The sequence below is a fragment of the Lepidochelys olivacea genome (genome assembly GCF_965140295.1).
Source record: "Lepidochelys olivacea isolate rLepOli2 genome assembly, chromosome: 7".
NCBI lineage: Eukaryota > Metazoa > Chordata > Testudines > Cheloniidae > Lepidochelys > Lepidochelys olivacea.
Genome location: NC_140417.1, coordinates 76948156 through 76974139, shown reverse-complemented (window position 1 = coordinate 76974139; position 25984 = coordinate 76948156). Strand labels below are relative to the sequence as shown.

The 25984-nt window shown below is 42.2% G+C and overlaps 1 protein-coding gene across 2 annotated transcripts in view; it reads left to right on the top strand.

Moving 5' to 3' along the window:
* Positions 1 to 25984, top strand: part of ANK3 (ankyrin 3) — a 455299-nt gene that overhangs the window by 274641 nt on the left and 154674 nt on the right. For both annotated transcript variants that reach the window (XM_084635421.1, XM_084635422.1), the window contains exon 8: positions 17309 to 17407. In XM_084635421.1, coding sequence (XP_084491547.1) covers positions 17309 to 17407 — 99 coding nt within the window. The remainder of the gene's footprint in view (positions 1 to 17308; positions 17408 to 25984) is intronic.

Below are 25984 nucleotides of genomic sequence, written 5' to 3'. Positions count from 1 at the left end.
ATTGCAGGCAGGGACACAGAGGGATGTGTGTGGGAAGGGAATGAGACTGCAGGGACAGGATAATATAGAGGATAAGGAGGGAGAATGCAATAGGCAGGAGACTTAAGGGTAAGGGACAAAAAGTGCAGAGGAAGCAGGAAACTGGGAGAATGATAGAGGGTGGGGAGGCATGGGCAAGAGACTTTTTAATTTTTTTTTTAATTTAGTCTTCCGTCATTTACATCAGGATGATTTACTCTTTACAACCAAAAATCTGTATTACCACTTTGAATGTGTGCACCATGGGACACAGAACACTAGATAAAAAGTGTAATATTGTTCTGAGTAGAAATTTCCTTTTAGTTTGATAGGCTGTAAATCTGAAACACATCAATTACCATATTATTAAGTAACACAGATTTTTTGACAAAAGATTTATAATAAATAATATAAACCAATGAAAAATAAAATAATTGTGTTTATTTAAAAATAGTAATTTTCTGGCCTAAAGGACTTAACAGAAAGTCAAAAACTGAACACTTTCAGATTTTTGGCTTGTGCCTCCCTATGTTGCTTGCACATATCTCCCATCATTATCATTAGAATATTGATGGGGAGGGTAACAAGACATGAATGGAGGGTTTGAATAGAGTACAGTACTTTCTAATTACAGTTTGAGACATCCTTTTATCCATAAGCTATCAGTAGGTATTTAGGTGAAAAGGGTTCACTCAGGTTCTGTTGTTGGCTACAGTGTATTTGCTGCAGTATTGTTCAACATTTTACTACATAATTTAAGTTCCAGAAGCTGAATGACACTATCTTAGGGCCTGATCCAATGCCTCTTGAAACCAATGGATAGACTCCCAAGGGATACTGAGTCAAGCTCATAGTGCAATATTAAAGGGGAAAGGTCAACTCTAACACAGGTCATGAATGAGCTCAGTAGTCTCTGGCACAACCTAATGACTGTTTTCCAAATCACTAGAACATTCCATCATTAACTGTAATTTACAGTGTTGTTTTAGGAGAGGCCCAAGGTTGGAAAACAGGATGTTCACAGGCTAAGATTAAGATGTGCTTGCAAAGGTTTCTTGGAAGCCTGCAAGCTGCTAACCATGTTATCCATGGCTTTCGCTAGTAATATTGGTCTCTTATTTTCATGACCACTAAATATACTAACATTAACTGCAACATTAGGAAATATAAAGCTGTCATGAAGCTCAGTCTCAAATATTGACAAGTGCTAATTAAAGGGGCAAGGGAAGGAAGGGCCTGAGGTCAACCCTGTCCCACTTCAGAAACTAGGGGAGGGATTAGTGTTACTAACCAGTCTCATACAAGGCCTAATATATTAAAATAATCATAGCTCTTATGCCTCAGCAACTCAGTTTTGGATTAGGGACACTGATCAAGGAGCAGATCAAAAGCAGTTAAAAAAAAAAACCCTCAGTCTTCTGAAGTTCCATGTTCTCCCCCATCAGCTGTTGTCATGAGTACAAAAGCAAGCAGACTGTTCAATTAACTGAAGAAGTGCTGACACAGGGATGTCTTCCTGGAAGAAGAGTGGGGCTGATGGGGTGACTCAGAGCCCTGAACTGCTTCTTGTGCTTAGGAAGCTGGGCAGGAGCATCAGCAGGACACATCTCTAATCACTTTTTTGTAGTTGGTGTCTGGCTGTAAAAATGTAGAAAACTTGGCAGTGACAGAAGCAATCGTAGAGTAAATAACAGGGTAGAGTTGAGTTTGCTTTTTTGTACTTTTCATACTGCGGGTAGTGAAAATGCTTTATAGAGAGATGAGGTAGGTACCAGTGCAGCCGTAAATTTATAGACAAATGAAGCAACCGTTATATGCGAAGAATACTTTACAGACCTAAGCACGAGGCAGTAGTAGCCCTAGCTTGACACTCTGCCTACTCCGCTGCCAGACTTCAAGGGGTGGCAAAAATGACCTGTACGCACTAGTTGCCCCACTGTTACCTGGGCTGTGGGCACCTCTTGTTGTTATTTTTATTCAAATAGCACCGATAATATTCTGGGTGCCACACATACAGGAATAAAAGACCCAATCTTGAATATCTTACAATCTAAGAAGACAAGCAACATGCTGAGGGTGTGGGAGAGGGGTGCAATCAAAATACATGCAAGCTTTTTTATATGTCATATAGAGATTTTCAAAGGCAGAAAGAGCAGTTAGACACCCAGTGAGAAGTGGGTGCGTATATGCCCTTTGTACCTTTGAAAAGCTACCATTTTATATACTTCCTTTTGTTGAATACATACGCATCCGTTATACTTGGCTGCCCTTCACCCTAACCATAATTAGTAATGTCTTGTAGACATTATGGAAGCAGAGAGTTTTGAAGAGGTATTTGGAGGACAGAAGGGGGTGACCTTATGAATTCGTTCTCAGAGGTCATTTATGGACAGGGAGCAGTGTGACAGAAGGTGCAGAGACAGATGTGGGAGAAGTGGCTAAATGGACAGTCAAGAGTAGCTAATATATTTTGTGGAAAGGAAGTGGGAAAAGACTGGACAAAGAAGGGTGAGAGAGAGCTATGAAGGGTCTGGAGGGTGAGGGCAAGAAGCTTGAATTTGATGTGGTATAAAAGGGAGTGGAGGTCTTTAGGAAGGAGGAGGACTTGGCTAGAATAATGGGCAAGAAAGAGGATTTTAGCAGTGGTGTTTTTAATGGGTTGAAGGGAGGCAACGTGGGTGTTAGGAAGGCCAGAGAAGAGGAAATTGCAGAAATGATGATGGGAGAAAACGAGGGCCTGACAAGAGTTTTTGCTGTGTGCATAGAAGGCTAACACCTCTGTGCCTATAGCAGTGTTGCTGTACTGTCAGTAGCAGTGTCCCTTGTGAAGCAAGGGAGCAGCTGCTCTCCTCACCCCTTGCCAGCCAACACCTTCCTGCCTCTCAGCTATGCTTCCCACTTTTTTCTGCATTTAAGAAGAATAGATCCAGGGCCTGTTACGGTGTTATAAACCCTGCAGATCTGAGCACCTGTTGGCTCTGAGTGGGCACCTGAAACTGAGAATTGGATCCGAATCTGCTACAGTTCCAGACTCTTTAAATCTGATGGTTGATGAGGTGTGACTTTGGACCCTGAGCTCCAGCAACTCCCTCATATCTATGTGTTGCCTCAGTCCTGACTGGGGCCTCACAGAGATGGAATTCCATTGGCCACTCTGAACCAGTGGGAGTTTTCTCCAGTACTTTCTAGTACAATCAGTCCCATATCTCATCTGATTCCTTCTGCCCCAGTTGCAGAGGCTCAGATCTGGGGGTCTCCACAGATAGTCTCAATTTAAACTGAGATAGTATCAGAGGCTCATCTTGGAAGTTCTCAGATCCATGCCAATCTGAGATGAGAAGGGTCCATTCTAGATCTTTTGACACCTCAGACACAAGCCACCTGGATCACTCTTGTCTTCTTAAGTCTTCCTACAGGAAATTTCCTTCAGATAACATTGCCTACTCACATTAGGGCAGTCCTTGAAACATCAGGCACCTCAGAAAGGCCTCTCCAGCCATCCACAATAAGTAAAACTTCACAGGTGTTACGAGCAATAAGAGAGACCAGTTGCTCTCAATTCTGGCTCCACCTGCAGCATCCAATACCAGGCAGCTGTTTTGCTTGAAATTTTGAGAGCCCTGCACCATACTGGATATAGTATGGAAGGACTATTCCATTCAGTTCCGCTCCATGCCTCCTCCTTTTGCTCCTTTCCCATCCTTTTCAGGAAGAGCTGGGTTTTTATTCCCAGTGCTTCCTAGTCTTAAAGACACAAGGAGATTTCCATGCTGTATTAGACTAAAGAAAGTGAATATTAACTCTTTGGGGCAGGGACTGTGCCTTCTTTTATGTTTGTAGAGCACATAGCCCACCTAGATTAAAACTTTATATGGTGATACGGAGAGTCATTATCTGTCATGCCACCATTGGAGACCTGTGTTAGTGCTGCTCCACTTAAGAGATCAAGTAGTTCATGTTTTCCTGGGTTTCCTGTCTCATCATGGCTTCCAGTCCATGCTCTTCTTTCCTGGATATAATCTGGCTACTGTTCAGGAGTCTGGGCCTCAGATTCAACCAGGAAATGTCACTTTCAACCCGATGCAGAAACTGACTTGATGAGAGTATTACTACTTGACCCTGCTGTAGCAATGGCTTTCATATACCAATAGAAAAGTTCCTGGACTAGCCCTTTAAATAAAAAGAAAAGGAGTACTTGTGGCACCTTAGAGACTAACAAGTTTATTTGAGCATAAGCTTTCGTGAGCTACAGCTCACTTCACATGCATCCGATGAAGTGAGCTGTAGCGCACGAAAGCTTATGCTCAAATAAATTTGTTAGTCTCTAAGGTGCCACAAGTACTCCTTTTCTTGTTGCGAATACAGACTAACACGGCTGCTACTCTGAACCCTTTAATAAGAGAGCTTTGCCCAATCTTTTCTGAGTTCCTGCATTCATTATCTATGACTCTGAGAAAGAGATCTTTGCAACCTTGTCCAGTTTATAGGATATAGCTCAGGAGGAGACAGCCTGCTAGCAGTGCCTCAACAAATTCTATAAGCTTTCATCTGTTTGGCAGTGTCCTTTGAGGATTTCCATTCTGCCAACCATGTCAATCCATAGTGATAACCTGAGTAAAACCTGAACTAGGGAAATGTTCTAGACAGTGTTGACTCTTGTAGCCTGTTGAAGCTCAGGGAATCCATCCTTCACTGGAGCTTCAAGCCATACAGCAAATATTGAGAATTTTCCTTTCTTACGTAAAGGGCTGAAGTCATCAGAGCCTGCCAGGCTGTGAAGCCCCAAAATATTACTTAACTGCCAAAGAGAGGAGGGTAGCTTGTGCCCTTCATATATGTAGCCAAGCAGTGGTGGAAGAACAGAATATGGGACCCTGTGCAGGTTTTTTTTTGTGGGCCCCTTCCTCAAATTTTAATGAGTGTTTCACTTATTTATAGCACCAAATCTGCCAATTCAACTGTTCAGTACTTGATAACAATTCTCAAAATGTGAATGTCTGTGAAACAGTATAGTGCAACATATAATACTGACTTTTTCTCCTCTCCTGTTTGAATCACATTTTGCAAGACTTTCATTCTGTAAACTCATGAACTATCTGCAATAGGTTCATGTTTCTGGCCTGCTCCCAGGATCTCAGCCCTTGAGGGAGACCCCCTACCATCCCTTCCCAGGAGTCCATGTCTCCCCTGCCCCACTCCTTACCCTAGCCCTCCCTGCTGTCTCAAGGCTTCCTTGGAGGAAGGGATTTAGGGTTCTCCCCTCTGTGCCCCACAGTCACTCCTCCTCCCCATCCCCTCCCTCTGTGCTCCACATTCAGACCTGCTCTCCTTCCCTCCTGGGGTATGTGGGAGGCAGTTGCCATCGCAGCCGGGAGTGGGCAGGAGTACACAGACCAGGTACCTCTGCCTGAGTGGCGGTGGCATAGGCTCCCCATCCTGCACTGCAGCTCCCTGCCAGGCTGGACCAAAAGAACAGCCAAGCTTGCTCTTCCCCTGGCTCAAAGCTTCGTGGCGGTCCCTGGCCCTGAGAGGAGCTGCTGTGGGTTCCAGCAGGTGGAGTGGGACTTGGATGCAACTGTGCCCTCAGCCATGTGAGAAGTGAACATTTAGGCCTGATTTCTGTGGGTATAGTTGCATCCACGGATCCCAGCTAGAACTTCCAGTGCTCCCTGGGCCCTCTAAGTTGCATGGGCCCCTATACACCTGCCCCAGTGTAGCCATGACAAGTTAACTTTGGGACTGCTTCATAGTTCATCAGATCTTTCACTTTTTGCCATTTGCTTGGTAGAGAGAAACAACTATCTTTTAAATTACTTGAATTGCAGTCATCAGAGCAAATATCAGTGACACTTGAAAACTTCGTTGGTGAATGCAATATTCCAGAAAGGGAGCATCTCAGATTCTCGATCTGTTTGCCTCCAGGATGATACCAGATGTCCTTTGTACAATTATTGAGTGGCAGGCTAGTGACAGACACATTCATCATGGAGGGGAGTGATATATACCTTCTAACTGATTCCTCTGCTTCCTTAAATCACCAGAAAGGTGAAGCATGGATTCATAGATACAACATAGGCTCTCTGGTTTTGATATTCACATTTCTTAGTGCATCAGACTATCATTCTTCTTTCCATCATCTGTGGACTTTGTATGTCAGAAGCAGGGTCAGTCTTCATCCAGTCACAGAACCACCGTTCCTAGCAGCCTGAATCTTAGCACTCTGGTAGGTACACATCTTGAATACTTAGACAAACTGCAGCAAGCTTTTTCATAACCTAGGAGGGTGAGTGAAGTACAGCTATGTATAGTCCATCCTCCATTCCCAGGCTTACATTAGTATAAAGTCATGTTGAGCCATCACCCTAAAATCTTCCCTGATGTACTCTCTGAAATAGTCTTGTCTTAATCAGTGTATCAGCCTCCCTGTCTGCTTCCTGAAACATTAGAGTTTAGAAGGGGAAGGCAGGCTGCATAAGCTGGATATAAATAGGGTGCACTGAGTGACAAGTCTCCAAGGTTGTTTGTAGCATTTCGGACACAAGTCCATTGGGGAGTTAGTCTCTGTTTAGGGATTGTGTAAATGGATTAAACTCTGTATTCAGTCCTGTTGCGGCCAAGAAGGTAAGCCTATCCTGTTAGGTCTATGATAGCTTTCCTTATGTGACTGAGGAATGAACGTCTCTTCCTCTGACTTCTATAAAGCTGCCTCATGGAACTCAAGTCACACCTTCACACAACACTCTCAATTTAGGAGATAACTCTGATTCTTTTTTCAAGAGATCAGCCTTCATTTAACTAAGAAATCCTCAACCCTCCACTAGGGACTGTAATTGCTCAGAAGTGTTATGAGAATGGGGACTCTGTAGAGGCAATTCTTGCTGAAGAAAGAAAAGTTCTTCATCTGTATAGTGCATTTGAAGTTTCATACTGTTTCGCTCTCTTTCTCTCCTGTTTCAGTCAGGACTCCAAATAGTGCAAACGGTCTAAGGAAAACTGAGATCCCTTATATGACCTCACAATAAACATTCAGATTTTACTGTTTTGAAGTGGGTTATATAGGCAACATGCAATACTGATAGCAATACTGCTGAGTAGCAGAATACCATCAACACATCATAAGGAGCTGGCCACAAATAAGTGTAAGCAGCATGACAAGAGAACCTGTTGTTTTCCTTATTGTTTGTTTTTTGTCTTGTATAATTGTCCTTTGCAGTAGCATACTTCCCTTTTCTTCTATGACATTTTTATTTCATGCATCTTGAGACTGGAGAAAAAATTCTTAAATAGGGCATGTATTACATAAAACTGAGAAAAAAGCTTAAGAATTCTGGGCGACTTTTGAGGCTTCCTGGGGAAGAGGAAAATATATATCGTTTTCTCATTTCAAAAGAATCACAGTCTATCTCACTGCAGTCTGTGCATGCATGTCAGGTTCCATGAAAAATGAAAGATTTAGTCTTCTGCAATGATGGTGGTACTGTGGCATCTCAAAATTCTAAACAAAGGAAGATTCCTGGGGGAGTGAATATTGAATTTTCATAGTGGACATTCTACAGTGTATATATGTAGCCATACAGTTGTATAGATAAATAAAATATTTCACTGGCAGAAAAAATATATTGTGCAATGTTATGGCTGAAATTTAGTAATACATTCTCCTAGTTCTATAGCAAATTCCTGGCATGACAGTCTGGCAGTCATCAGCTATTCTTTCATGCATTCCTCCAATGTCAATATTAAACCCTTCTCAGATCCTGCTCTCAATCCGGAAGTAAGAGGAGGGTCTTATTAAAATCCAAACTCATTCTAATATTTTGATAACAAATTGGATTTGGAAAAAAAAATTAGGACTGTCAAGCAATTAAAAAAATTAATCACGGTTAATCGCACTGTTAAACGATAATAGAATACCATTTATTTAAATATTTTTGGATGTTTTCCACATTTTCAAATATACTGATTCTTCTTTGAGTGATTGCTCATATTGATTCCAATTAGGTGTGCGCGTGCCACATGAACAGCCATCGGAAAGTTTTTCCCCTAGCAGCATCCGTCAGGTCGGCTGTGGAACCCCCTGGAGTCGCACCTCCATAGCGCGCAATATATGACCCTGCTGACCTGGCGCCACCTCAGTTCCTTCTTACCGCCTGTGACGGTCGTTGGAACAGTGGCATCTTGCTTAGCAAGTTCGCCACGTTTCCCTAGCTTGATTCTCATAGTAGTTGTTCTTGTTCTTTCTTGTAGTTTTCTTTTTGTTTTTGGTGTAGTTAGTAGCAGTTGGGTTGGGGGGGTCTCCTTCTGTCCCGACTGCTTTCCCTTGGGAGGGCTCTCACGCTCAATCCCCAGGATTCAAATCCTGCTCCAAGCCCATGCCAACGGGTGACCCCCACAACTCTTGTCTGAAGTGTCTGGGGGAGGCTCACCAAGCCGAAAAGTTCAGGATCTGCAAAGGGGTTCGTCCTAGGACCAAGAAGGAGTGGAACTTTTGTCTTAAGCAACTCCTTATGGAGGTGGCACTTAGACCCCAGGTTTCTTTGGCGCAGCAGGAACCAGCACCGAGTTCTTCGGTGCGCAGTGCCTGGGCGACAGTGGTGAAAGTGGCCCCGCAGATGGACTCTGGCCAAGACCTGCCGCACCGCTGCTCCCCGGTGCTGAAACTGGCGGCTTCGGCCTGGCATCATCCCACTCCCCAGCACCGAAGTGGCACTGGAAGCAGGAGAAGAGTATCTCTGCTGCGCAGAGACCCACCCACCTGGAGCCTGCCAATAGGGCGCATCCCAAAGAGGAGCACCCGGGCGCTAAGGCTATGGACGTGGCACCGTCGACTTTGGCCCCACAAGGAGAACCATCGAGTCCGGTGCCATTGGACTCCTCGACCCACAGCACTGTGGAAATGCAGATGCCGTCCACTCTGGATACCTTTGTGGCTGCGAGGGACCTCATCGCCATGACAGCACCGGGGTCTCCTCTGCTCCATGCCAAGCCTCCAGTGCCTCAGCGTGTGGCACTCAAGGCAAGCCAGCATTGTTCCGATCATCGGCACCATCGATCGAACCTTGGCACCGTTCAAGGTCCAAGCACCTCTCCCCGTCACGGCACTGCTCCCCGTTGTGGCACCGGTCGCACTTGCAGCACCACTCCCGATCGTGTCATCGCTCCTGGTCACGGCGCTGCTCCATACAACGGTCGCCTTTGCAGAATAGGTCCCAAACTTGGTACCGGTCACAATGCCGCTCACCATCTCGGCACAGCTCCAGGTCGCAGTACTGCTCTAGGTCCTGGCACTGTGGCATGTCGTGGCATAGCTCCCCAGCTTCATGACAATGCTCTCCAGCTTCACGACGCCGTTCTCCAAAGCAGGTCCACACGGCACCACCCTGGCCCTCACAATCCCAATCCCGTTCCTCAGGCTTGGAAATGGGGTCTCAGTATACGGAGCGGGACTGAGGCCATTCAGACCATGGACACCCTGATATGGGGGCAGGTGCTCAATATGGGTCTGCAGGCCAAGGAGGTGGTGGAATCGGAGGACCCAGTGGTAGACATTTTGGCCCCGGAAGGTCTGTCAATGGTGGCCTTGCCCCTTATCAAGACCATTCAGGCCAATGCCAAAACCATCTGGCAGACCCCCGCCTCTATACCCCCTATGGCCAAAGGGGTCAAACGCAAGTACTTTGTGCCCTCGAAGGGCTATGACTAGCTCTTCATGCATCTGCAACCCTGCTCACTGGTGGTTGCGGCCATGAATTAGAAAGAGAGCTAGGGATAGCGGGCCCCAGCGCTCAAGTCGAAAGAAACCAAGCAGCTGGACTTGTTTGGCTGCAAAGTGTACTCCACTAGTGCTGGTAAAATCTTTTTTTGAAGTACATACATTGTGGTGATGAGGCAGTGATCTGGTTAAAGAGGCTTTATACTCCCTCCACATCTATACTTTGGGCTGTAATCACTGTATAAGTGTTTGGAACCAGCCAGTCAAACCAAGTCATTTTATAAACTGATTGATACCATGTAAATTGACTGTATATGACCAGACTGTGATCAACCCTTGCATGAGGGTGTGGGAGAAGGGGAAGCACAAGAACTGATTACAACAGTAGTTTCTGTGAGGAGGGGCTGCTCAGTCCTTGCTCTGGGGAACAAATCACCCTGAAGGGGGCAAAGAGGACATGAAGCATGGCTCTGCCCCTCCAACACCAGCCCATAGAGCATGGCAAGCATGACAGAGAGAGCAATCTGTGCCATCCAAATAGATAGTGCAGAGCCCACACTCACCAAGCAGCCCCAGGAGAGATTGAGCCTCAGCACAATCACTGTCAATCCTTGTGATCCTGCTGGGGCAGGGCAGCTCCACACTGCCCCCTACACAGGTCTGTGTTTGAAACAATCTAGCCCACCAGCATTGTAGCAATCTGCTTGGTGTTAGAAAGCTACATATAAACCTTTGGTGTGATAGAAAGAAGATGTATAAATATTTACCTTTCCTCCAAGCAACATCCATTTCTCCATATATTTTCAAAGCCACAGGTTCTGTTTGGGCGGGCTGGTTAGGGGATTGTACAGGATGCAGATAATACCAGAAACCAGAAGGAATATTTTACTTTTGAAATAAAACTAACTAAATTTGTTTTCTGGTGTTTTTAAATTGGCTCTTCATTTGCTGACTGACTTTGTCATTCATGTTATTCATTTGAAACAATAAAGGATAACCTTAAACTTCAGTCTTGAGCTGTAAAGAACGGCGGAATGTGTCAACAGGGACCTGATCTCCTTTCAAACAGGAACATTTCTCTTAACAATTTTGGGATTTATATTCAGATAGTTGATGGGCACAGAATACTTAAATGTTTAGGCTATTTTATATATAAATGTCTGTAATTCAAAATTCTGAGTACCCATCTGAATAATATAGAGCGGGGCAGCTGGGTTATCTTAGTCCCCTCTTCTGACCATACAAAAATGTGGGAGCACCAAATGTAATTAAAAGTGGTGCATTTAAATGTGATTGTAGGAAATGTTCTTCCACACAGTGCATGAACAACCTTTGGAACTCACAGCAACAATATATTACTGAGGTATTATATTTTTATTTTTTATATTTTTAATTATTATATATTTTTTTAAAATGGGCATATTTAGTCTTGAGAAAAGAAGACTGAGGGGGAACCGATAACAATCTTAAAATGTATTAAGGGCTGTTATAAAGAGGATGGTGATTAATTGCTCTCCATGTCCAAAGGACAAGAAGTAATTGACTTAATCTGCTGCAGGAAGATTTAGGATAGATATTAGGAAAAACTTTCTAACTATAAGGATAATTAAGCAGTGGAATAGGTTACCAAGGTAGGTTGTCAAATCCCCATCATTGGAAATTTTTACGAATAGGTTGTCATGGGTGACCTAGTTTGACTTGGTCCTGCGTCGATACAAGGGGCTGAACTAGCTGACCTGTTGAGGTCCCTTTCAGCCCTACGTTTCTATGATTCTATTACTGGTATCACCCACAATATGCTACGTGTTGTGCAAACACAAAAGAAAGTACGGTCCCATCCCTAAAAGGCTTGCAGTCTAAAACAAACAAGGGATAATTGTAAGGGGTATAAATGGGAATCCACAATTGGTTTAAATAGAAGAAAAATTATAAGGATGTAATATCTCATACTTCAAATTATAGAGCAGTGACTATTATAGTGCATGCCTATTGAAAGTACTTCAAGTCATGAGCAAATGAAGTCACCAAAGAAAAGGGTGTTAAGGGAAATAAGAAGGGGCATGTATACGTTATATGCTTTTATAGCTGTTTAGCTTATTCTGATACGATTTTCTGATTGTGATATGTGGATGTCACATCCTGTAAAATATTCCTATAAGACATGGTGACACACTGAGAGCTAGAAATTGCCATAATGAATCAGACCTGTCATTCATATAATCCCAGTATCCTACCTCTGACAATACCCAGCATCACGTGCTTCAGAGGAAGGTACAAATCACCCTGCAGTAGGCACTTTAGTGCAGAGTTGCACCATTTTAGGACATTTTAAAAGGAGTTTTAGATTTTGTAATGCAGCAAATTACTTCAATAGTTACCTGATTTACTATCCTATCTGAAAAACAAAGAGAGAAAGTTATAGAAGATCAAACAAATAAAAATACACTGATAAGACAGCAGCTGATGTGAGTTGACTAAGGAATTCAAAACCTTTCGTTTGGTGTCTGTACTGTTTGCTGATACCAGAGTTTTAGCATTAATAAACTACATCAAAGCTGCACATGTTATGAGGCTTTATTTTTATCTCTAGATTCTGGTGCCAGGTACAAGCAACTCAGATTTCACTTGCCTGATTATGTATTGTCACTAGAAACCGTAAATGAAAATCTTGCTTGAGCTTTATTCTCTCATCAATTCATGTTCATAACTGCCATGAATATATTTTTACTGATGGGAGAAGAGGCCACTAGTATGACACGGCTGGGCAGGATTTATTCACTACTGGCCTGGTCCTTCACTGAAGTCCACTGGAGACATTCCATTGACTTCAGTGAGCATTGGGTGAGGTCCTAAATTGTTCTTGAAATAGACTGTATTTAAATAACACATTATCCTAAACTATTCAGGGATCAGGACTGGGGCTATTGACAGATAGCAGAGCCTGGAATCCATCTACTCCCCCACAAATAAACAATTCAGATAGCAGAATGGCACTTTTAAATTCTGAATGGAAAAATTATACAGCTGCTTTACATTTTTTCCCCAGGGTGAAATCACTGACCCTTCATCCATCTCATTTTTTTAACTTTACGTCCCATCATATCTTCTACACCTGCCTTCTAGCTAAAGAAAGCTAAATATAGCTCCCTACGCTGCATTCATTCATCCAGTTTATGAACTGGCTGAATAGGTCACTAGAGAAGACTCTCAAATGGGATGTGCACACACTGCCTCTGCAGTTGTACCAGCCCAGGAAAGAGGAACTGAACTTTGATCATTCACAAGCTAGTGTGTTTCACTAGGCCACTTAGTTTCCTTCGGTTTTGCTCACCTCACTATCCTGAGTGCAACTGTGCAACATCATCTTTTTAAAATCGACTATACTGTTGGTCAGGAATTTCAGTCATTTGACCTAGATGCATTGTTGACCAATAGCATGGTCTTTTTCTATTATTGCAAACAAATGGTATATATGCATAAATATTTCAGAGTGAAAGTAACCTGTATATGCATTTTAGATCTGATCCTGCACCATTTGAGTCAACAGGAGTTTGGCAAAGATGGAGCAAGATTGGACTCAATGTGACTATATGGTTTATAAAAAATATATTTTAATTTTGAGTTAATCATGATCATTTTGTCAATACAAAGGGCTCTGCCATGAGTTTATTGATAGCAGAATCAGAAATAAATGCAGTATTTTCTTCTATGTCATGTAATATAGTTATAATTTACCATAAAGAAAAAAGGTTGTTTGTTTATTGGTTTATCTGTGTTTTCACAGATCCCCCAGACTCTCTCGTAGAGCCTGATTCTCACATACACTAAGTATGTTTTTCACTATTCTGGCACTATACCCAGGCCTTAAATTGGGCTTGTTACATTTACACTCACCTACAGTCCATTGCCCAGAATGGTGTAAAGCGGCTTTGCGGTAAATGAGATCCATACCCTTAATTTTTAGTTTTTCCTGCCTTTTTATATATCCTCCCCATTTCTTCACACATAGGTGTTTTCTCTTCCAGTCCAATCATGTTATGAGTAAAGTCAATTGTTTTGTCCTAACAGCACTTGGACTGGGTGGAGGGTATTGAGATTCTTTCTTTTGACCTGCCAGTACACTCACAACAGGTGGGAAAGGTTTTATATTGGCCCCACGTTACCTGTATTATATTTTCACTGGACAGGTGAAGAATGTTTTTTCTTCAGGCCTGATAGACTCAAGCACTAGTTTTAGTGGGAAGATGGAGGTCTCTTTTTTATGTCCCTTTAGCATCACTGATATCTTTCCTCTTGGGAAGAAGGGGAAAGGAGGCAGAATATCTTAATGATTCCTACACTTTCCTTTCCTCCGTCCTCTCTGCCAGGCAGCTTTCCCCCCTAAAAGCTAACAGTTCCCTCCAGTGTTTGGCTACTGTGATGTATTCACCCATTATTATATCCACTGTCTTTGACACCCAGCTTCAAAATAAATGGAATTAATTATTTTTAAATGTAACCCTGAAGTTGCATGCATTAGTTTCACAAGTGACCACACAGTTATATCATCTAAGTCTTCACTCTTCCCTCCCCCCGTCCCATATGTCCAGGGGTGAAAGTAACTTAAAGGACTTACCGGTACTCTGGAGTCCTGAGCAGGGGGCATGGCCTCAACCAAAAGAAGTGTGGCCTCAGTCGGAAGAGGTGGGGCCTTTAAAGACCCAGGCCCTTTAAATCAAGATTAAAAGCCCCTGGGGCTCTGGCTGCGGTAGCAGCGGCTGGGAGCCCGGACCTTCTAAATCACTGCTACCCCAGGGCTCCAGCAGCAGGGCTCAGGCGGCAATTTAAAGGGCCTGGGGCTCCGGCTGCTGCAGGAAGCCCCGGGCCCTTTAAATCACTGCCGGAGCACTGCCACCGCTACCCCAAGAAGGCAGGACAGCAGGGTTGGGGTGATGATTTAAAGGGCCCGGGGCTTCCTGCAGCAGCCGGAGCCCTGGGCCCTTTAAATCACTACTGGAGCCCTGCCACTGCTACCCCAGGACTCTGGCAGTGGGGCTCGGGCGGCGATTTAAAGGGCCTGGGGTTTCCCACAGCGGCCAGAGCCCAGGGCCCTTTAAATCGCCGTCCTAGGGAAGCCAGTCCAATCTGGTATGGTGTACCAGCTCTTCCCAGTACGTTGTACTGGACCATACCGGCTTACTTTCACCTCTGCATATGTCTTCTTGGGGTGATCTCATCTTAATGCTGAGCCCAATCTTGCCAACAGTACCAAACATAGCGCTTACTACCAGGTGTAGTACCATGGAAGCCAATGGGTTAGATTCTTGACTCCAATAATTCCCCTTTGGATTGCTCCAGCACCACAAAGGGGACTTAATACTGTCCTAAATGAGCAGTTAAGGATTCCCTCAGCATGGGGGAATTCTTGGCTGAAATAGAGGGCATGTTGGGGGCTGGATGAAGTATGTCAGAGCATGCTGAACTCCAGTGATCCCTGCTGGCACAGTGGCCTCAGAGGGTGGTTAAAACCTGATGCAATTTAGAAATGTCTTGAGGCTGCTCTAAGTTACAGTGGCTGAACCAGGATTGGGGGGCTAGACAGGAAGCATACGTTTGTCTTCTCCATTTCATGGACTCCAAGCACTGTTCCAGCACATCTGAGGACTCTGCCCAATGAGACTATCCCCAGCAATTAGGATTAGTCCCAGTACTAAGTGTTTGCAGACTCAGGCTCTTATATTTTAAGCTTACTGAGACAGAGACTCAATCTTTGTCTGTTTTATAAATCACCATGTACGTCTATGGCACTGTATATGAGCAATAAATAACAAAATAATTATTTTGAGTTTGGGTGCCTTATAATAATTAGCTGATTTAAATATAGATATTTATTTCCTGGGTATTGTACTATATATGCTTACTTTTAGGCCTTGTGGCTAAGGCAAAGTGTACTATTGATTTAACATCTGAGACATCCTTATCTTGGGAGCTGTATTCTGCCCTGGCAGGTTAATTGACTTGATGCTCTAATGATCTATAATACTGTACAGAATGTATAGAACAGCTATGTCTTTGTCTCCTTGTGAAAATGTAATATATCTGTGTGATAATGTTAATACAATCTTTCTGGTACAAAGTAGCCAAGGTATAGGTTAACTGTGAAGCATTATGTAAGTCAAAGGCATGCTGATGTAGGTGCTCAACATACTAATCAAGTACAAGTTAGCTTGCCACATTCTGTAAATATTGTTTTTTGTGTTGGTATTCTAGTCATTCCACTCACCTGCTATTTTGAGAAAACACATACTGAACAGTCTATTGGCTGGGTTGTACAAATCTACCATACTGTAGCTATTCAATGCATTGAGTGCATCTCTGATGCATAAAGCCATAGGACAGATGCTCTCAGTAAAACTTAACTGTTCTTTCTCAGTCATCAGGAAGTTGGTTTTATACAGCCAGCTGTTATTACTATCCCCCAAAACAAAGATGATCATGTCTTTAAAATTATATTCATCTTAGTATTGAGGCTACATTTTCAATTTAAATCTCTTCATGTTCACTTGACAGTATATGATTAAAGCTAGGTTTGTGGCACAGAGATCACAGTGTTCACAGTAATTGGGAGTTTAAATAAAGTCTGTGACCTCACAGGGGGTCTGGGCTCAGGTCCCTACTCCAGGCGCTGTGACCTGGCCCAGTCTCTGTCTATGGAGAGAGGGGGATGCCCCAAATGTGAGTGGCACTCTTGACTACATGGGCCATTTCACAACACCCGGAGCAGGGAGCTGCGAGGTAGAGCGGCCGCTGCAGGTTAAGTGTGGCGCAGGCTTGCTGTCTGACTCCTACCCAACCCCACCTCCCGTTAGCCCCCCACTATCTCCCTTTCCCTGACTTATCATTTTTCACCACACCTCTGCCATGAAATTTATTAACAATTTCAGTGACAAAATCATAGACCTATATCTGATTGAATATATATACTATGTACACTATGATATAGAGAACCCGCCAAAGTATGAAGAAACACCTGAGCTGCATGTAGTTTAAAAGGGTCTTTGAATGTGTTATATAATTGTCCTCTGTGCGTAGCAAAGTGGCATACTATTGTGCTGCTGAACATGATTCAGGAACAAAAATTAAAATGCATGCAAATATTTACTTTAAAGTCTGACTTGAAGTGTAACTATCACAGTATTTACCAGAGCAGGTTGGTTAGAGGTGATTGCTATGGTGCTGTACATTGTCAAATCCTAGATGTCTGTAGAATTTACGGGTAATGCTCAGTAATGAATGTTTACGGGCACATTGTTGCTTTTGAAATAGGGCAGATTGCTAGGAATCTGTTTTTTCTTATGATCATTTTCTTGCCGAGTGAAGCTCAGAAAAGCTTTGTGGAGTATGGGTCTTTAGTATAGTGGTTCACCTGTGTAGATGAATGCATAGTCTTTCTAGTCTTCTAACCTCCTAGGGAAACAAAGCTGTATTTGTCTCAGCAGTGGTTGTAAAGTAGTCTTAGTACATTCTATGAATGAATTGCAATGCTGAGCTAATAAAGGAGACTCATCTGAAAGTTTACTTTATATGCTTTATCTCCCACAGAATGATATCACTCCATTACATGTTGCATCGAAGAGAGGAAATGCTAATATGGTCAAACTCTTACTTGATCGAGGCGCTAAAATCGATGCCAAAACAAGGGTAAGATTAAATGTGAATGATCTGGGTGGTATTATTTACAGGTTTATTCTTTTGCCATGTATGTTTGTAAACAAACAAAAATATTCACTTACTTGGCAAGCTTTGGTGAGAGTACAGAATTATCTTTGGTTTTTGTACAATCATTGCTAGTGTTTTACCTCTCATTCAAATAATGTTCTAAACACCTTGTTACATTAAAGCTCAGAGCTAACTTCCATGCAGGCAAAGCAATGCCTGTCTTTTCTCTGGTATCTCATGAAGGCTACTTCTAGGTGGATCATTTGGAAGCATGAATAATTACACCTACCAATGAGCGAACCCTGAAAGTGTGGTGTTCCATTCAGTTTATTGATGCACCCCAGAATTTCAGTGGTGGAGGAGCCCCATCTCCTGTAACTTTCCCAGCCCCCATAACTGCAACAACATAGCTTCTCCGTGTGCTCTCAGAACCCTTGAGGGAGACTTGTCAGCTCTCTCCTGTTGCCTGCAAAAAACTTTGTTGGTGGTTATAGAAGCCTTCTCCCCACAGTTTACATAGAAATCTCCCGTCACCCCCATGGGTGAAATGTGCTAGGTTAACATCCCTGAAGTATGGAATTTTTCTTTTATCCATTGAACATGTAAAGCGCAGACACAGTATTGTCGCTTTGTCTCACCTCTGCCCTGGAGGGGCTACCTCATAGAAAGAGAGGGTAGTTTGTCTTCATGTCCCATTCGGTGTTTAGCTGCTTTGCTGAAATTGTCAGCAAGGGTGGCAGTAGTTTTTTTGAGGTAGACACCTGTCCACCAAGGATGTAGACTGATCTAGGACATCAGAACATTTAGGTGTATACCACTGAACAGCGATCAGATGATAATCACTGTATTTAAAAACTGATTGAGGCAGGTGCTTGGGTAATGTATTTATTCAACGAGCAAGAAGTAATTTACAGAGTAAACTTAGAACTGATGCTGCTGCAATCTTGCCTGGCTGTGTTCTCTGCCTCACTCTCTGTGGTTGCTTGTTTGTGTGCATGAGAGAGGATCTCTGAGAATGAACAGGAAGTGTGGCAACAGTATGACCTGCAAGATGTTTGACAACTTTACTCTTCATTGTCCACCATTTCTCTGATTCCTCACTGACAGAATTCAAACCAGTACAGTGATTTAACTTAAGGACATCTTTTATATAGTTATTACAGTATAAATAGCTTTCAGTTAGTTTTTTTGTATGTTTTAACAGTCTTCCAGATCTACTGCAAAGTATGTTTAGGCACATTCATGTATTTAGCTGACTGTCCATTCACTTGACATCATATCAACAATTACGAGGTGACCTCCTTGCTGGAATTCCAGAGTCACATCATATACTTTTGTACTCAAAAATAATCACTGTATCCTTGGAGGTATTTTTTTGTGCATTGCAGCCAGTAGTTAATGCTTTTTTCTCTCTCTGAAGCTATGACCATTTTGAAAATCATAATTTTGTTTTGCCCATAGTGCTGTAGCAATATAGCTCCAAGCCCTGCTTTGTGAGTATTTGTGAGAAGTTGATCTCTTTCAGTGGGTCAAAAATTGCAGAACTGGTTTTGAAGTCAGTCTCAGATTCTCTTCCACGCTCTGCCATCCAGACCATTCTGTGTCTTTAGGAAAGTATTTTCTCGTGTAAGATCTTAGAACTACATAGATGAATATGAATTTACTAACATGGGTCATCGTTCCTTGCAGTCTCTGAATTCCATTTTGTATTTTCAGGTCTCTGTAGGTTCCTTAGAATCATCAGCCATGACAATACCCCTTATGGTCAATTTCTCTCCCTAAGTACTGGTTTATTTGAAATTGACACTTGGCCTTGTTTACTTTAAGGTTACTTTCTGAAGTTTCCAGTTGTCACTGTAATCATCACTGATACTCAAAAGTGATGCTGCCCCAGACTGTTATGCAATCAGTGTAGATTTTCTTTCCTCCAACATCTTCCTGTGTGCAGTGAAATATTTCCAATGCTGAACATACTATGAAAGGCAATGGCAAGAAAAGTGCCAATGGGTACATTAATTGTGAGTGCAAGTCTTGGAACTTTCTTGTGTCCAAAATGCATCTAATATGCTGAAGAATTTGGCTCCTGAAATCTCAGCAAATATTTCATTCCTTGTGAGCAAGTAGAAATGTTTTCTCTTAGCGCTAGTTTTCAGCTTTGTGGGAGTCATTCCCAAAATTTGAGTGCATTCCCTTTTTATTGTATAATTACTGAGTAGTGAACTGAGCTTGTCAAGTCCCCTGTTCTGTGAATGATCCCATCTACTGTCATGTTTGGCAGCTTTTCCTCTGGTCTCTTTTTGCATGGCAACTACAACAATCTTTTCTTCATAGTCTGGTAATTATTGTGTACCCAGGGATACCCCTTTCCTATGAACCAATCTCCATCTGATGCAATTAGTGCCTATGGAACTGGTTCAGATTTGTTACTAAGGTTGTTATAGAGACTCTGTGATGTTCACCATCTTGACTCGGCCAGGCACCTCATGTGTAAGCCCAAAACAGATGTCTTCCCTTAGTGTAACACTTCAGTTTCTTATTTTACTCTTTGGGCTTTATAATCATTGACAGTTCACACTCACTTTGTTTCTCATTATAGGATTTTAATTGCACTTTTGACTTTTCTAGTTTTAGCATTTATTTGAAGTACCCTGTTTCCATATCTATTAGTACAGTCACTTGTGCTCCAGTGTTTTCTTTGCATGTCACATGTAGGCCTTTTGTGATTACTTTTATTAGCCATTATTTTGAGTTTGTAATGTCTTTCTTTACTGTGCTTATGAACAGTTTTTCCCCTTCTGTTGAGGAAGCTGCACGTAACAGCCTTACCCCAGACATTTTCCTGTTTTGTCTGCACATTTTTGCAAAGTGGTTGGACTTACTAGTTTCCATGTTTGCCCAAATACTGGACATATCTTTTCTGTACATTTATTTTTACTTAACAAATGATTACTTACAGTCATTTGTTCTGTGCCTCTGTCCTATTTACATTTCTCTTTATTCCACTCCTTGACATATGACTCTTGCCTTATTTAAGCACTAGATCCATGCCTCTGAGTAGCTTTTCGCATACTTTTCACATACCTTTTTATTGTTGAACCCTCAAGCCAGTTGGACTTGAATGAGGGCATCTTTTACTATTCCATAGTCACAAGACTGTGTTTTTAATTTTAATTTGGTGGCAATCTTCTCTCTTGTTTCACCTTCTCTGGAAAATATAACTTTCATAAGTAACATGAGTTGGGTTTAGAAGCAGCGGTTGGGCTACATTATCCAGCTGAGGTTATGGGACGGGTATAGCTCATGCTGGAAACCACCTACTTTGTAGCGAGGATGCAGGCAAAAATTACTTGAGTGCTAATAGTCCCCCAGTGCCTTTCCGCAATTCTCTCCAAAGGACCCAGTTACTGGGGAAAGAATCCAAAAGCACCTCAGCACAAAGAACTAGGGGATATGCCCCAGACACACAGCAGTGCAGAAACAGTGAGGACACAGTAACATGGGTAAGGCTTTGCTGAGGAGACAATCACACCCAGGCTAGGCTTACCCAGGTACTAGTCACCAGCTTAACTGTGCAGTAAAGACATACCTTCAAAGAGGTACCAAATTGGGTGAAGTTTGGGGCCATTTTTCATTTTTGGCTTAACCAGTGCAATTTGCCCATTCCCCAGTACACCCTCGATACTCTTAAAAAGAAAGGAATTAGCAGGATTTGCTTAACTTCTCCTGATCATGGCAGGCTGCTTGAAACACTCCTCATTTCACTGGGGCCCAATTTCTGGTAGTTAGTAACTGAGTGAGCGTTTTGCGTCTGGAGATGCTGACTCATCTAGACAAGAACTAGCATCTTGTGATCTGAACAATACATGGCTCTGCAGAGGGGAGCAGTAAACTGAAAATAATTCATGAAATAATTTATTTATGAAAATAATATTTAAATATTTGACAAAAATGGGAGAGATAAGAGAGAGGCACAGAATAGAGGTAGATTGGGAAAATATAAAATGAGAAGAGGCGATAAGAGGAATATAAAGTGGGTGGAAGGAAATACCAGTTCAGAAGCAATATGCCTGCCTAGTTTCCATGCTGAATAACAACATCTAATTTTATGGGTATAATGTTCTCCCTACTACCCCCACAAAAGTGTCATTGCAAGACAGTGTGTCTCTGTCATCTTTACAGTCACTTTACTTTTTCCCAGGCGCTACCCTTTTGCAATGTCCTATATTCAGTACAGCCATATAAGTATATTGGGCAACAAAGACTTCAGTCGTCGTCTTCTTTTGTATAACAACAGGCCCAGTATTGGAGGTTGTGTGTTTGAATGGAAAAGGATGGTCAAGACAGTATCAGGTGATCTATAGTTTAATATCTTAGTTAAATTCCTGGCATGACCCATTTATGCAAATGTTTCATGAAAGAGAGAGTGTGTAGAATACAGTCACAATTGCATAATATTCATTTTAAAAAAAAATATTCCCTTGTCTCTGGCAGAAATGATACAGTAATTGGGGAGGTTTGTGGGTGAAGAGGAATGAGGCTACTAGAGAGAGTATCAGACCATTAAAAACCCTACAAAGAAAAATACCAGAAATTTCATAAACACAAGTTACAGTTCTCCAGGAACGCTGAGAGTTGACCAGAATTCTGTGCACTTTGACTGCGTTAAATCTGGCCTTTGCCGTAGTTGCCACTGCATCCTATTGTAGAAATGCTTCTTATGAAATACAAAATACCATTTAAAAGGCAAATAACAAGGTTTTTGTTTGTTAAGCATATACGGTACATAAATATTTGGAAATCAGGCACAAATTCCAGGTCCTTGTTTTTCCTTCAACGGTTTTGTGAGTCAGCTTTCTATGCAGCAGAAGTTACCATGTATATTACTGGCCAAATCCTGGTCCCACTGACATCAGTGGGACCAGGCTTTGCCCCTCTTAGTGTTATGTCTGTCAGATTCAGCTATTTGGATGCCATTTTGGGAGCTGTGCATATAATCCACTGTGTATGGCATAGAAAGTACATATTCCATAGTATCTGCTTTCATGTTTCACAAACACACTTGTTTTCTAGAGATGGGTGAACAGGTTTAGATAAAATAAGAACCTTTAGCCACAACTTGTGATGAATTTGAACTGAATCTTTCTTGAGGTTTGAATAAGTTCAGATAACATTGCCCATTCATTATTCATTTCCATGAGTCTTTGCATTTGCTGCTGTTAGATGGTACTAGAAGCCATTGTGCTAAAATACTGTAAGAAAGGGCTAAATCCAGATCCCACTGAAGTAATTTTAATTGACGTCTGTGGAACCAGGATTTGGTGGTCTTAATCAGAAGTAGGAATTAATGGAACTCCATAAAAACTGCTCCACTATTGAAAACTCAAGAGGGTCACATAATATTTAAGCATACTGGCTTTTGGATCATTATCCAAAATAAACCTCTGAATGTTTTGAGGTTTTCTCATCATTCCCATAAATTCCATATTTCCCTAGTTTGGTTACTCCTGTTATAATCCTTTTGTTTGTTTTAAACAGTTGCTCTTATTCCCCCTCGTCTTTTGCATAACATGCAGCAGCAGATTTCTGATTTCTGTGCTGAATTCTCAAGCACCTTTGTCAGTAATTAAGAATTATTGTCATGCTAAGCCCTACCTAGGTGCTACTATGTGAATGCCTATAAAGGGCAACTTTTACAACGTAGTTTATAAGTAACATTCTGAGTGAAGATTAGTTAATACCTCATGTAACTCATTTATTGAACATTGCCCTAATGATTTTTTCCTCCATCTGTCTTCCAGAATAGATTTTAACAAATAAAGCATACTTAGTGAGGTTGATTAAATTAGCTTGACTTACTTTGGCTGTCTGATACTTCGTGTGTCAAACTGAATTTGTGTATGTAGCACACAGCAAGCACATTTTACCCTGGATTAGCAAATAAGTACTTGTAATCTTTATTCAACTGATTAGCTGTGAAATCAAAGGCCAGCACTCATGTCTACATGAAAACATACTGTACATGCCATTTTAAGATCTATCTGACGATATATAAGCTGCTGCATATAACCTGCATAAGAAATAATATAGAGTGTATGGTAACAACATGAATAACATGTTTGTTATACAGTATATATTTTGAATATATGAAAGGAGCAAATCTTATCACCCTCCCTTCCTCTGCCACAGTGAAGGTGTGGTTTGCAGTATAGCACAGTTGTTTGCAATGGGATAAAGAATAGGAACAGGCCTAGGGGGCAGTGGATACACTGCTACATGAATCCACATGCTTAGAGGGCAGTTAGGTAGCCAAGGGGATTAATATGGCCCTGAGGCTACAGTGGCTACCACATAGCAGATCCTTTGTGGGGACGATTCCTTCTACCCCAATTCCCAGTGGAATTCCCCTGTGCACAGCGCATGTGCTAAGGTTGTAGGCAGGTTCTAAGATTTTTCTCAAAGTGTTTTAAACATGCACAGAATAATTGTACAATACATAATGTTTCAGCTGTATAACGCTGAGTGCTAACTGATGTCTGGATTCAAAAAACAAACAAGTGGGCCCAGTCCTTGCATCTGGTCACACTGTGTTTGGTGCAGGACCTGAGCAGGGGGCAAAAGTGTCTGTAAGACACCATGCTGCCCCGGTCATGGGGTTAATTGGAGGCTGGGCTGGTCCACAGTGCAGCTTTCAGGTCTGCTCTAAGATATACCCAGCTGCAGCTCCCAGCAGTTTGTTTTGTAGCCAAGGAGTGTTGGAGTACAGGAGAATTCTGGCTATGTCAAGAGGAATTGGAATAAGCAGCTCTGTGCCACTAGAAGATTCTGCTATGCATGGTGGCTCCTCAGCTGGTCAGTTAGGCTAGTTAAGTCTGCTTTATGTTGTTGATAGAGGCTGAAGAACCTACAGTTGCAGGGGCATCCCAGTTTGGGATGGGGAGAGAGGCACTAGGGAAGCAGAGAGAATTCTGGACACACTAGATCTGTTCTTCAGTCTTCCATGATATTAGATGAGAGTCTAGCACCCCTAAATGCCTCATAGTCTGGGGAGAACAAGCAGAAAGGCTGTTTCTGTCCCAGAGGGGCCTACTATTGAGTTGTCTGAGCAGTTATTGTTTTTTAGCTGGAGACTAGTTATTCCATGCAACAGCAATAGGGGGCACCTGAATCTCTAGCCCTCCTTTCCCACTCCCTCCTCTATATATATCACACAGCAGGGAAGAGAAAGAGCTGGCTGATCCCCCAGGTCCTGCCTTCTCCCATGACATCCAGTGATCCCACACCCACATTAGCCAGGATGGAGGGGGAGAAAGTATATCCTTAGGAGGCATACCCACACTTGGGTGGGCCTTACTGGCCTGTGAAAAGAGGAATCAGCACATTGAGTGGGTGCTGTGGAGGTGAGACTGGGTGCTGGAAGCATGTCTGGGGGAGACTGGGTGCTGGGAGTGGGATTAACAGTAGTGTAATTGAGATCAGAGTCTGACCCAGCAATAGAGATTAAAAATGACATGAAGCTCCAGTGCTGTAGTTATAAATCCTACTTAATGTTTATTTTCTGCAGATAGTTTATTTTTATTATAGATAGAAAAAAATCATTTTAAGAGGCTAAAGAAAGAGAAGCAGCCACTGAGCTGGTGTATGCTCCTGTTGTTGAAATCCTGTATCTCAGTGCAATTCTTCCTGGTCTCTTACTGGCATTGCAGGAGTTCCTCTCCAGTTTTTCTAGATGAGTAGATAATACAGATGACATGATTTATCATGTCAGTGCATACTTAGAGAGTCCTTAATCTGCAGATTATTGTCATTATTATTTGTAATGTATTTTCTGAGCCATTGCAGACTATCATATCAATGGGAGTTTGCATCCTAATACATGTGATATATTTATGCTTCCCATATGGTATTGAGAATGCACAATAAATAAGAAAACTAGAATCCTTGTGACATATGTAATACAGCCTTGCTGAGTATACAAAAGCCACTTTTTATCACAATATCTCATTTTATCATAAACCCTTAATCTAAGATCCATACATATTAGAAACAACAGCCTGCACATTTTGTGTTTTTATTCACTTATTCTATAATGTAGCACTAAAAAAAAAAAAAAAGCTTTCACTCCCAGTCCTTGATGCCTTTTCCATACAAAACATTTTTGTAGCCAAATTCTCTCTCTGACAAATGGAGTTTCAGTATTCAGTGGGAATTCTGACAAACTCTTCACAATAGTTGCATTACTACAGCAGGCAGTGCTATAGATAGATAGATATCTAAATTCCATAGTCATATAATTTTGTGCTAATGCATGCAATATGGACCAAATCAAGCCCTGGCTGATTCAGCAAGGCTGCCTGCTGCCTTCTATTCCATGGGAATCCTGTTGGCAAGGGATAGGATTCCACAGCTTACTTGGCTGCTTTTCTGGGGCCCAATCCAATTTTCATTAAAATCAGTGGAAAGAATATTGTATGCATTCCGTTATCTGTGGCCAGTATTTTCTGCTGAACCAGCCTGGGGTCTTGACATGTCCCTAGTTCTCAGAACTTGTTCTTCTGGAGA